Source organism: Chelonoidis abingdonii, chromosome 26, assembly GCF_003597395.2.
Source record: "Chelonoidis abingdonii isolate Lonesome George chromosome 26, CheloAbing_2.0, whole genome shotgun sequence".
Classification (NCBI taxonomy): domain Eukaryota; kingdom Metazoa; phylum Chordata; order Testudines; family Testudinidae; genus Chelonoidis; species Chelonoidis abingdonii.
This window is the reverse complement of record NC_133794.1, coordinates 2,985,464-2,997,277: the sequence shown is the minus strand read 5'-3', so window position 1 is coordinate 2,997,277 and position 11,814 is coordinate 2,985,464. Positions and strand designations below refer to the sequence as shown.

The window sequence follows — 11,814 nt, the reverse complement described above, 5'->3', positions numbered from 1 at the left end:
CCAGAAGAGTCAATAGCTTGGCCCTGTCTCACCCACATGTCTGGGGAGCTCACTACCTGCTAGGATCGATATGGACCAGTCACCATATTCCAATCAAAAAATGGAAGTCCAAACCTTCCCCACCTCCTCTGGGTATTTATGGATTGATAGGATCACAGCACTTATTAATTGCAGTCTTCAATGGAAGCCCCCCAAGCATCCTGTAGTGCACCCGTTTGTGGCTGATCTTTGCAAGAAAGAGGCCAGCACACTTGCACTTTAATATTATTCAATATTTTATTGTGGAAACATACAGACAAACTGTTTCAAAAGCAGAAAGATCTCAGGCGGGGGGATTAGGATTAAGGGGAATTCCCACCCTGGAGATCAGTTCCTCACCCTGCTCCTTCCCACAACCGCCCCCCACCCATGAGTTCCATGATCCTCTAGTTTTATTTTAAGCCCAGCACAACAACAACAACAAACAAAAATAACAGAGCAAGTGATGAGTTAGTGCATACTCATCTCTGGAAAGAAAAAGAGAAACCACATGACGTGAAGACAGAATTCATTGCAGGTGAGTTGTGTTTCTGGAGGGTGAGATGCGGTGGATGAAAAGGGAGGAGACCGACAGTGTTTCTACCAAGACCTATTACCACGTGCTGCCATTCCCAAACAAGGCCGACAAACCCTCCCACCACTACACAGACACCTTGAACTTCCCCAACCTACCAGTAGGGGGCAGGGTTTGCACCATCGGTTTCTAGTTGGGTGGAGAACGTTCAAGCCTACGCCAGCAGGGGCAACGTGGTCCATTGGTTCAGTAGGACTGGTGGGCACACGGTGCGTGTGTCGGGGGACAGAGGGAACGGGAAGGTCTATGCCACTTCTTCCTCTGCTTCCTCTTCGAACTCGCCTTCCTCAGCCGTGGCGTCCTGGTACTGCTGGTACTCGGAGACCAGGTCGTTCATGTTGCTCTCCGCCTCGGTGAACTCCATCTCATCCATGCCCTCGCCCGTGTACCAGTGGAGGAAAGCCTTGCGGCGGAACATGGCAGTGAACTGCTCCGAGATGCGCTTGAAGAGCTCCTGGATGGCCGTGCTGTTGCCAATGAAGGTGGCAGCCATCTTGAGCCCGCGGGGCGGGATGTCGCACACGGCCGTCTTGACATTGTTGGGGATCCACTCCACGAAGTAGCTGCTGTTCTTGTTCTGCACATTCAGCATCTGCTCGTCCACCTCCTTCATGGACATGCGGCCGCGGAAGACGGCCGCCACTGTCAGGTAGCGCCCGTGGCGGGGGTCGCAGGCGGCCATCATGTTCTTGGCATCAAACATCTGCTGGGTCAGCTCCGGCACGGTCAAGGCCCGGTACTGCTGGCTCCCGCGGCTGGTCAAGGGGGCAAAGCCGGGCATGAAGAAGTGGAGGCGAGGGAAGGGCACCATGTTGACGGCCAGTTTGCGGAGGTCGGCGTTGAGCTGCCCGGGGAAACGGAGGCAGGTGGTGACGCCACTCATGGTGGCCGAGACCAGGTGGTTGAGGTCGCCGTAGGTGGGGGTGGTGAGCTTGAGGGTGCGGAAGCAGATGTCGTACAGGGCCTCGTTGTCGATGCAGTAGGTCTCGTCCGTGTTCTCCACCAACTGGTGGACGGACAGGGTGGCGTTGTAGGGCTCCACCACCGTGTCCGAGACCTTGGGTGACGGCACCACGCTGAAGGTGTTCATGATGCGGTCGGGATACTCCTCCCGGATCTTGCTGATCAGCAGCGTGCCCATGCCCGAGCCGGTGCCGCCGCCCAGTGAGTGGGTCAGCTGGAAGCCCTGCAGGCAGTCACAACTCTCCGCCTCCTTCCTCACCACGTCCAGCACCGAATCCACCAGCTCGGCCCCCTCCGTGTAGTGCCCTTTGGCCCAGTTGTTACCAGCTCCGCTCTGACCTAGGCAGCAAGGAAGGTGGGGATGGGGGTCCAGTTACATGCCAGGAGCACTAAGGGTTGCATGGCTTAGGGGGGGGATAGGAGAGTCCACCCTCTGCCAAGCCAACCCTAGATAGAAGGATATGGTCTCCGCTGAAGGTCAGTGTGTTGAGTTTAGCAGATCTCAGCTCTGGTGGCTTTATGGATGATCCCAGGGCTGAGTTCCGCCAAACTCAACACGTGGGCCACCCAGACAGCTCATTGTGTGCATACAGCCACCAGACGCAACCAGCCCCTTCAGCAGGCTGGGGCAGAGGACCAAGGAAACTGGATTGCCGTGACAGGACAAGAAGGAAGCACACAAGACTGGCAGGGAGCCGGGGGACACAGCACCCCCACAACTGCGCACTAACTTCCCCAGCCAAGACTGACTCTGGTGTTTCAGCTTGGGCACCCCAAAGAGGCTCAATTCAGACAGTGCCAAGCACCCACCCGCTGGAGCTCCAGCCCCTTCAGGGTGCCACAAAAGGTTGGGCCTGCTGAAAAAGTGCAGACGTTTAAGATACTGCCCCCTTCCCATGACTTCAGCTTCTTAGCTGGGCCGGGGTAGCCCAGCCTCTCGCTAGCTACTCTGGGCCCCGTCCCCTGCTCAGAAGCCTGGACGTGTCACTGGAGAGCCTGGGGTAACCCTGCAGCTTTCAGATCCTGCACCATCTGGTCCTGCATGGGATCCAGACGCTGGCAAAACTCCACAGCTGAATGAATCAGCCAACGCCTTGGGGCTCTCCAATTCCTTCCTGAAGATGCAGAGGGTGTAGGTGGAGGCTGTTTAATTAAAGTGCCTTGCCCAGTAATTAAAAGCGATTCACACATGCTCTGAACTTCTTCAGCAAGTTCTATCCCACCCAGGTCCCTTCAGAGAGATTGTCTCTTTTCTGGAGAAGAAGTTGGTTTTCTGAGAACCTGTGAGTCCTGGCTTCCCTCTGCCCCCAACCACTGCTCTCACCACTAGGCCATGCTGCTGTCCAGAACCAGCGCAAGAACCCAAGGGGTCAAGCAGGAGAGGGACAGGGGGTGGTACCCCAAGCCCCACTTTTCCTAACCATCTCATTGTCACCCCCTCTTGGTGGGGACGGGGAGCGCAGGGACAGAAGCCATCACCCACCAGCTAGGAGAAAAAAGCTGGGAATAGACTGGCCACCCCATCCAGCCTTGTGGGGGGAAAGTCCATGGGTAGCTTGTGGGGTCAGGATCATTAACCTACCCATTGTCTCTGAAAAATGGGTCCCACCGAGAAGGACCCCCTGCCAAGCGGTGGAGAAACTAGCCAATTATAGACGGAGCTATTTTGGGAAGAAACATGCAGGGGACCTCAGCTCTTCCTGCATTGATGGGGTCTTGGCGGGGGTGAGGGTCCCCAGCACCTCGGTGCTGCCCACCTTACCGAAAACAAAGTTGTCAGGCCTGAAGATCTGCCCAAAAGGACCAGATCGGACCGAGTCCATGGTCCCAGGTTCCAGGTCCACCAGGACTGCCCTGGGCACGTACTTTCCACCTGGGGGAAGAGAGAGATCAGATGCTTTCAGGAGACCGGGTTGTGTCATCACAGGTTGTGTCACCCATCTGCCCTGGGGGCATCTAGCTGGCGGGGGGCGGGGCGCCCAGGATTGCCTCAGTAGGCCAGAGACCAAGGTGTGTGTATGGGGGGGGGGGGTGCCGCCTCTCCTCGCCCAAGCAACGGATTGCTAGAGATGCCGCCAGAGCAGCTGCTGAGACCCCCAGCCCCCCAAACTCTCCACTGCGGGCGGTGCCACCAGCGATTTGCTTCTCACTGATTGTCGTGCATCAGAGGCACTCAGAGCGCACTAGGAAGGATCATGCGGCCTCATATTCACTCCCACAAGACCTGGTCACTAGCTATTTGACGAGGAGAAGAAATGAAACACTCGAGTGATTTGACAAGAGGTCATAGCAGGGGAGAGAACCCAGGAGTCCGGCTTCCCAGCCCCCCTTCTGTGACCACTGGACCCCACTCCCCTCCCAGTGCTGGGTATAGGACCCAGGAATCCTGACTCCCTGGTCCCGTGTTCCATCCACTAGGGTGCACTCCCAACCAGGCCACCTCCCTCCCAGTGGGACATTAACAAAGGAAGTAGCCAGGAAGCTTCAAGCACTCACCGGGTAGCAGTGTGTTAATAGGGGAGATCCCTCTAGACCCACCATTCACAGACAGGCTGCGATTAGAGACCCCCGCCCTGGCAATTCCACCCCCTCTCTGGGCTCGGTACCTGAAGCTTCATTGTAATAAACGTTGATCCTCTCCAGCTGCAGGTCACTGTCTCCATGGTAGGTACCAGTGGGGTCTATGCCATGCTCATCACTGATGACTTCCCAGAACTGCAGGGAGGGTGGGGAAGAAGGGGTTTAAAAAGTCACATAAACAAACCCTTCCGCAAGCAGCTGCAGACTGGATCTAGCCTGGCGGCGGGGCTGGCTGCAGAAAAACCCACCCAAGCTTATGCAATACTAACCCACCACATGAGAGACGAATTCCTTCCTGACCACCAGCTGGTGACTGGATTGTGCCCTGAAGCATGATCATTAAACCTGCTGTATCCAGGTCTGCCTCAGCTTGATAGCTGCTGCAGCTGCCCCCCTCCTCTGTGAGAAGACGGAACTAGATACCTGCCAGATCATCTCCTCCTCCCCCCAGCCCACCAAGTTGTTAGCATCTGCCTGCCTCAGATCCTTTTAGGAAAACTGATCGAATGCCTGGGTCTGTGGCACCTTCAATTGTGAGGAGCGTATTGTATTTGCTTTCTATGGTCTCTGCACCTCAGTCGGGGAGATGGGAGTGTAATTTATTTATCAGGCTGTCATCCTAGCCAGACTAACTGCAGGTGGCATTTGCACCAGTTACAGGGACACGGGTGGTTTTATCTGTCACTTCCACAAGCTGGGTTAGTACTTCACTCAGACCCAGCTTGCTGGGGGAGATTGGATGGGAGGGCGAGGGGGGGAAAAGGGAAGGGAGGGTGTGTAGAAATTGGCTTATCCCATTTCCCCAGGACAAGTGGCTGACTTATTTAAAATTCCAGACATACTAAAGACCTCAAACCCAAGGAAATTGGGGCTCCAACTGGGCTAGGGTCTGCATGCGCACACACACACGCACACACTCCATGCCTCAAATGTATACAAACTAGAATGGACACTGCAGAGAAAGGGTTATCTCCCTTACATACAGATGGGGAAACTGAGGCAGAGAGCGATTAAGGGCCATGTTTTCAAGGGAGTTTAGAGTTAGATTTTTCAAGGGCTCCACTTCCATTTAGGGTGCTTAAAACCCAGATTGTCAGGAGAATTCACCACCCATCATGGCTGAGTTTTGAGAACTCAGACGGGAACTGAAGTCAGTTCTCTCTCATCCCAGCCCACCACGGAGCCATCTCTGCCTTTTCATTGCCAGGGAGGGATGCGAGAGTGTCTGAGCTGGTAGGTTTCAGGACATCTCTGGAAGGTGGTTTGCTAGCGCGCTCCCCGGGGCTGGGTTCTTGTGATTTGGTCAGTCGCGGAACAGTGCCCCTGGAAGTGTTGGTCTAACATCCAGTTGGGTACTTGGGTTAAGCACCTGTGAACCCAGGGGAATTTGCAGGGTACTGGGCCATCCCACAGACCAGGGCAACAGACTGCATTGGTGCCAGCCTCTAGCACCACACAGCTATCCTGGAAGGTACAAGCCCCCCATTTTGTGGCATCAGCTTAAAATACAGCAGTTTTCAAACTGGCTGACAGCCCCGCTACAATAAGGGGATCAACCCACCTGCACTCACAAGCAGAGCTGGAGGGAGGGTGGAGGACCCAGGACGGAGTCCTGGCTCCCTCCCTTCTCTCACCACTAGAATAGTCCCAGCTCGAGAATCCACGAGTCCAACTCCCAATCCCAGTCTCTGGCCATGAAACCTAGTTCCTTCCAGTTAGGAGAGAACCCAGGAATCCGGATTCTCAGCCCCTCCCCCTTCTCTAACTCCCCTCCCGGAGCCAGGAATAGAACCCAGTCATCAGATGACCCCCACCCACCCAGTCATTAGACCCCACTCTTCTGGGGGGAGGGAGGGGTAAGAACCCAGGAGTCCTGCCTCCCAGCTGCCCCTCCCCCTCAGACAATCAGGTCTGTGTATGTGGCAGGGGAGAGAGAGAGAGAGAAGAGATTGCAACATTCAGGTCAAAAGAGAAATCAGCATGGATTTAACACCAGTCTATTGTCCAGCAGAGTTTTAGACACCCACCCAGCCACCCACCCCCAGCACACACACACTCCCAGCAATCCCTCCCTGCCATTCTGCAGCATGGCTCTAAAATGGAGCCGCCGCAAGCCCTCGCCCTCGCCCCTTTCAATCTCGCCACTATGATGCAGCAGCAGGTTCTATTTTTACCCGGCGCTGGCTACATGGGAGGAAGTGGGGGTGGGCAGCAAGGAATCCACAAAGGCAGAACCTGGGTAGGGAAGCAGACCCCCCCCCCACACTTAACCCCCCCCCCCGGACACAGGCACCCCCTCCCTTCTCTGCCTGGCTGTAGCGCTGTCATTTATCCACTTGCCCCCCCCCCCACATGCTACAGGAAGGGGTGCTCCCTCTTGCCAGCACCCCTAGATCCTGGAATAGAACCCAGGCATCCTCCCACCCCCAGGCACTAGACCCCACACTGGAGTGGAGGCTAGAACCCAAGAGGGATGGGGATGAAGACCTGGGGGTGGGGTCTCTACAATTCCCCCCCTGTGCTTCAGATTTTAGCAGACTGCAAGGCTCCCCTCTTGCGAGGCTAATATTTCAGGGGTCTGAGATCCTGGCTGGCTGAAATTGGGGTGTGAGGAGGCAGCAGGGTCCTTCCCTCGAATTGAGGATTAGATCCCAGCTGGCCAGAATTGGGATACATTTCAGGGGGCGAGGGAGCTATTCTGGTGCCTGGCTTCACCCCTGAATTGCAGGGGTTCAGTTCCCTGCTGGGAAGGAGAACTGGTATCTTGGGGGGGAGGGGTTGCACAGGAGGAACTGAACCCCTGAAAACAAGGGGTGAAACAAGCCACTGAGCTAGTTTCAGCCTCCCTCCCATTCAGATTCCACTGAACACCCCTCCCCCCAGCAGGGATCCAAAAATAAGCCACCAACCTCCCCCCACCATCCAGATTCCTCCACCTTGCACCAGCCCTGGCCTGACAGGTTCAGCTTTTTAAAGCGACAGGCAATTGAAAGGCGGGGGGAGCAGCGCCAGCCCCCTTTGCAGAGGGGCCTGTAACCACAGGGGCAGCTTCAATCCGAGCTTTGTTCTGTCTGCAGGAGGCATGTGGGAACATAAGCCCTGTGCCCAGTTACCACACAGGGCCAGGCTTCCCACAGCTGCACTAGGCAGAACCCCCCCAGACACAGCAGCCACCCCCCTGCAGCATTGCCTTGCTATGGGTGAGCCAATACAACAAGGCAACTCCCCCCGCCCAGGGAAGGCTGGAATTGGGGTGTCACGGTGTAAACAGACAAAGCGATTGCTTAGGGCCCGGAGCAGCTCAAGGGAGGGGCGGAACTTGCTATTATTATTTTCATAAGAACGTGCCTGTTTTAGCATTTGGGGACCCCAGAATATTCTTGCTTATGGCCCCCCCAATGCTAAAACAGGCCTGGTTTTGGTGAAAAGCCTTCAGATCCCAGGGGCGGGCAGATGTTTGGGGAAAGGGCAATCGGAGTGGGCTGGATCTGCACCCCCAAAGCAGCACCTGCCAGCAGCCTCAGCGGGGTACGGGTGGGGGGGTGGGGCAAACAGGAAAGCAGGGCTGCCAGGTTGACCCTGCAGATCAAGTGTCTATTAGGAGAACAGGGGTGATCCTAGGACACTCCCCTCACACACAGTGCAGATGGAGCGGCTGGACACCCCAGCCACCGTGCACCATTGCCAGCGTCCCCACCTGAAGGAGAGGTGACGTGGCCTGCATCAGGACACGCCTCACTTCCACTGGCAGCAGGGCAAGTCCGCCCCACCTGGTGATGCTCAGGGCCTTCCCCCTCCACCTATGGCAGCATGAGCCAACGCCGGTCAGAAGCTGGCGTCTGGCGTAGCCACCAGGCCATCCCCACACAAGGCCAGGCAGGACAGAGAAACTCGGGGTTGAGCCCCGCCACTGTTCTGAACGCCTGGGAGAACTCCCCACCTGAGGGTGTCACCAGCCCGACAAGGCAGCTGTGGGCCAGATCCACCCTCTCCAACCGGTGCTCCAGGCTCCTACTTTCTGACCTTTGTCCCATGGGCTCAGCGCTCTGGAATCCCTGCCCTGGCGGGAAAGCTGCCCTTAGAGCTAGGCCATGGCAGGTTAATTACTCTGGTTCTGAGATTATTTTTTTTTCCCCCGCCGCCCTCGTAACAAAGGCTTTACAATGCTGATGCAATGCCAGGCAGGCGAGGTACCAGCTCAGCCAGTAAAGCCCCCAGTGCATGCCGGGAAGGCTCCCGCCTCAAGTGAAAGTGCCGCTTCTGGATCAGTCATGCAGCTACCGCAGCATCAGGCGGGGAGCGAACCAGCTCCCAGCAGCTCTGCCTTTGAGAGGAGATTCATTGCTGACTAGGGCTGGGAGGGTCTCTCTCCCAGGGTGACCCAGGACCTCCTCTTTGAGGCACAGCTGGGCTGTTTGCTCCCCAATGCTCACAACTTTATGCCCTCAGCTCCCACCCCGAAACTGGCAGCATCTTGACATGCCAGACAGGGACATCACTATACCAGAGCTGGCAAGATTCCCCCAGGCTGGCTCCGGCACTGGCTACCAACAAGCCCAGCAAGCTACTCTGCTGCCCACCACAGCTCACCATTTTGATCCAGGGTGCTCCGGGCTTGCCAGGCCGGGGGGGATCTGGCTTCGATTTGGACAGGCAGAGACAATGGCGGGAAGATGGCAGGTTTTTAACCTCCCAGCTGGAGGATGTTGAGAGAGACAAGGGGACCAAGACTCCAGCCTAGACAGGGGCTATGGGCTGAATAGAGCCCATTTAACTGGTGCAACCAGCCACGCTCCTGATTAAAGACAGCCACACCAGTCCTTTCAGATTCACGCCGCATTTATACCAAGGTGGCACCGCTCCATGGAGAGAGAGACCTGGTACAGATTTGGTGCTTTGCCATCCCAGCTCCTGGCCGCTCCAGCATGGAGCGACTGGGTCAATAAGGCCCATTTCTCTTTTCTGCCAACGTGTGCAGCGACTGGTGGGGAGCGGGTGGGGAAAGAGGAGAAGCCACCATATGTTGTCTAGCATCAAACCATACCTGTCAGGCTTTCATTTATGAGGTCTGGCAGGAGAAGCTCGGGCCAGAGCCGCATCCTGGTTTCTGCCCCCACGATGGGTGGGTCACTCAGGCATTTGAGAGGAGCAGCTTCCCCCAGGGAAAGGCTCTGCATTATATCCGCATTGCTCAGATCTTTCCCCTGCCTGGCAGCTGAGCAGGCACATCCCTGCCTGCCTGGCCTGGCATCTCACTGCCACCCGATCCTGCGCCCCATTCCTGCCTCGGTTCCCTGGCGGTGACTAATTCACACTGTTCTCTGGTGAATCACCCGCTGGGGGTAGGAAGAGCCAGCCAGCCAGATCCAGGGCCCAGCAGCAGCAGAAGCCATGTTCATCTCTGGTCTCATGCCACTGCAAGAGACCCACCCTGCCCAGCCGCCCCTGCACGTTGCAAACAGGGGGAAGCCAGGGGCTATTTTAAGAGGCTGAAGATCTCTGGACTGATGCCACAGAACAAGAGACAGGTCCAGGCTCCCATCCCTCCCCACAGGGGCTCCCTGCAAAGGGCAGCTTTAGCTTTCCCTGCAGGGAGCCATTGTGAATGGATGCAAGGCAGCCTCTCCAGCCAGCCGCAGTCATGCGGCAATGGCAGATTTCTCCCCCAGCCGCCCCTAGTCCACGGATCTTCGCCCGCAGTGGGGGGAAAAGCTGCATTTTCGTCCTGGGTGGCTGGGCGGGCAAGGGCTGCCCCCTGCTATCTCGCCCTTTTATTTCAGCCCGCCCTGTGGATCCGCAGCTATTTCAGGGACGGTGGGGGGCTGGGAGCCAGCCCTTCTGCCCACCCCACCCCCTCGCTGCAGCAAACAGCTGCTCGGCGTGTCCATCTCCAGGCAGGCGGGATCGGGCACAGAAAGGACTTGGGGGGCAAGGAGGGGTGCCCCAGCCAGACCTCCCCACACACACGCCCCCCAGATTGAGCACAAAATTACAAACTGTCCGATCAGGTTACTAGCCCCCGCCCCCACACACAAGCGCCTGGTAAGGGGTCTCCCCAATCAGTAGGGCACTGACAGGGGTGGGGATCGCACGGGGCTAGGCACCCTGGCAGGGAAAGCGAAACCAAAGGGGGTGACCCAGAGCTCTTACCCGCCCCAGCAGGGTCAGGGCTGAGATCCTACGGACCCCACCATCCCAGCCCCCACCTAGGGGTCCCGATCCCCAGCGGCCTTCATGCCCCCACCCCCAGGGCCCCGCCCTGACCTTGGCCCCGATCTGGTTGCCGCATTGCCCGGCCTGGAGGTGCACGATCTCCCGCATGGTCTCGCTCCGGCTGCGGCTCGTCCCTTAATCCTTCTGCGGCCTCGCATGCGCCTTTAAATGGAGCCCGGGGGAGACGGGGAGGGGCAGGCCAGCGAGAGCCGAGGCGCAATTTGCGCATGGGCCGGAGCTGCCCGGCTCCCCCCCCGCACACCTCGTTGCGCGCGCCCGTACCTGCACCCCCAACTTCAGTGCGCCCCGGAGCCCCTCTCCATGCAGTCTCCGTATCCCTGCTCCAGTCCCTCATGCGCCCTGCACCCACGCGTGCCTCGGCCCCCCCGTGCTCCTGTAACCGGTGTCCTTAACAGCGCCTGCGTTCCCAGGCCCTGCCCTCTGCACCCCAAACTGCCCCAGCACTCAGCGGCAGCACTCTCACCTGCGCCCCTCTGCACGGTCTGCAAGCACCTTGCCCTCCCCCAGTTCTCCATACCTGCAACTTCAGTACCACCCTGCATCCCCTCTCCCTGCACCCCTATCTCAATACCCCCTCCCCCAGCTTCAGCATACACCCCAATAACCCCATGCACTCTGCATCCCCAGCCTGGGCTCACCCAAGACTCTACCCACCCTGGAAGAAAGATGTGCTCTGCTTACCCCACAGATGAAGGTGGGGTTTATTAAGGTTTCCTTGGGACTTACTGAAGGGGGAGGTGGGGGTGTGAGGGGGGAGAGAGGTGGAAAAAAGTAGGGGAAGCTCCTATAAGGCTGAGCTGGAAAACAGGGTGCAGGGGGGTGCCAAGCTGGGAAAGATGGGGTGCTGTAGGGTAACAGACCAGGGTGGAGCATAGGGGAAGTAGGCCAAAAGTACCAGGTTTCCCTGAGTACAGGGCTCGGGAGGGAAGTGATACGTCCCAGGGGAACAGTCCAAATGCTGGGACTGGATGTATCTTGCCCATGCGAGCAAGCAGCATCCTGCATGCTGGGGAGTGCTGATGACCCTGCTCCTTCACCGTTAGCCTTGCCAGGTAGATCAGTCCAGGAAGGGACTCATCTAGGCCACACCTGTTGCTCCAGGTTAGGGGATAGGTTCATCTAGATCAGCCTCACCTGTGTGGGAGAGAAGGAACTGGTGCCCCTTAGAGGAGAAACAACGAGAGGTCCTTGTGGCACCTTAGAGACTAACAAATTTATTTGGGCAGAAGCTTTTGTGGGCTAAAACCCACTTCACGGAAAATACAGTAGGAAGATGTATCTTTTCCTAGCGCTGCAGGTACTCCACTTCCCCATGGGGATTAGCTTGCAGTGCTGGGAGCATGCTCCCAGCACTGGGGCACTGTTTACACTGGCGCTTTGCAGCACTGTAACTTGCTGCGCTCAGGGGTGTGTTTTTTCACACC

General features: G+C 57.4%; 1 protein-coding gene across 1 annotated transcript; it reads right to left on the bottom strand.

Moving 5' to 3' along the window:
* Nucleotides 1-257: 257 nt before the first annotated feature.
* On the bottom strand, nucleotides 258-10,559 carry TUBB4A (tubulin beta 4A class IVa). Its single transcript, XM_032790414.2, has 4 exons — nucleotides 10,421-10,559; nucleotides 4,183-4,291; nucleotides 3,339-3,449; nucleotides 258-1,915 (listed from the first exon to the last, which is right to left on the bottom strand). Exons 1-4 carry the CDS (start codon nucleotides 10,475-10,477, stop codon nucleotides 858-860), a joined length of 1,335 nt encoding a protein of 444 aa, XP_032646305.1. The 5' UTR covers nucleotides 10,478-10,559; the 3' UTR covers nucleotides 258-857.
* Between the last annotated feature and the right edge of the window lie 1,255 nt (nucleotides 10,560-11,814).

Coding starts and splice junctions, on each gene's coding strand:
- TUBB4A (XM_032790414.2), bottom strand. CDS start 10,477: ATGCGGGAGATCGTGCACCTCCAGGCCGGGCAATGCGGCAACCAGATC. Junction 4,292..10,420: donor GCAACCAGATCGGGGCCAAG/GTCAGGGCGGGG, acceptor CCCTCCCTGCAG/TTCTGGGAAGTCATCAGTGA. Junction 1,916..3,338: donor GCCTGACAACTTTGTTTTCG/GTAAGGTGGGCA, acceptor CTTGCTGCCTAG/GTCAGAGCGGAGCTGGTAAC.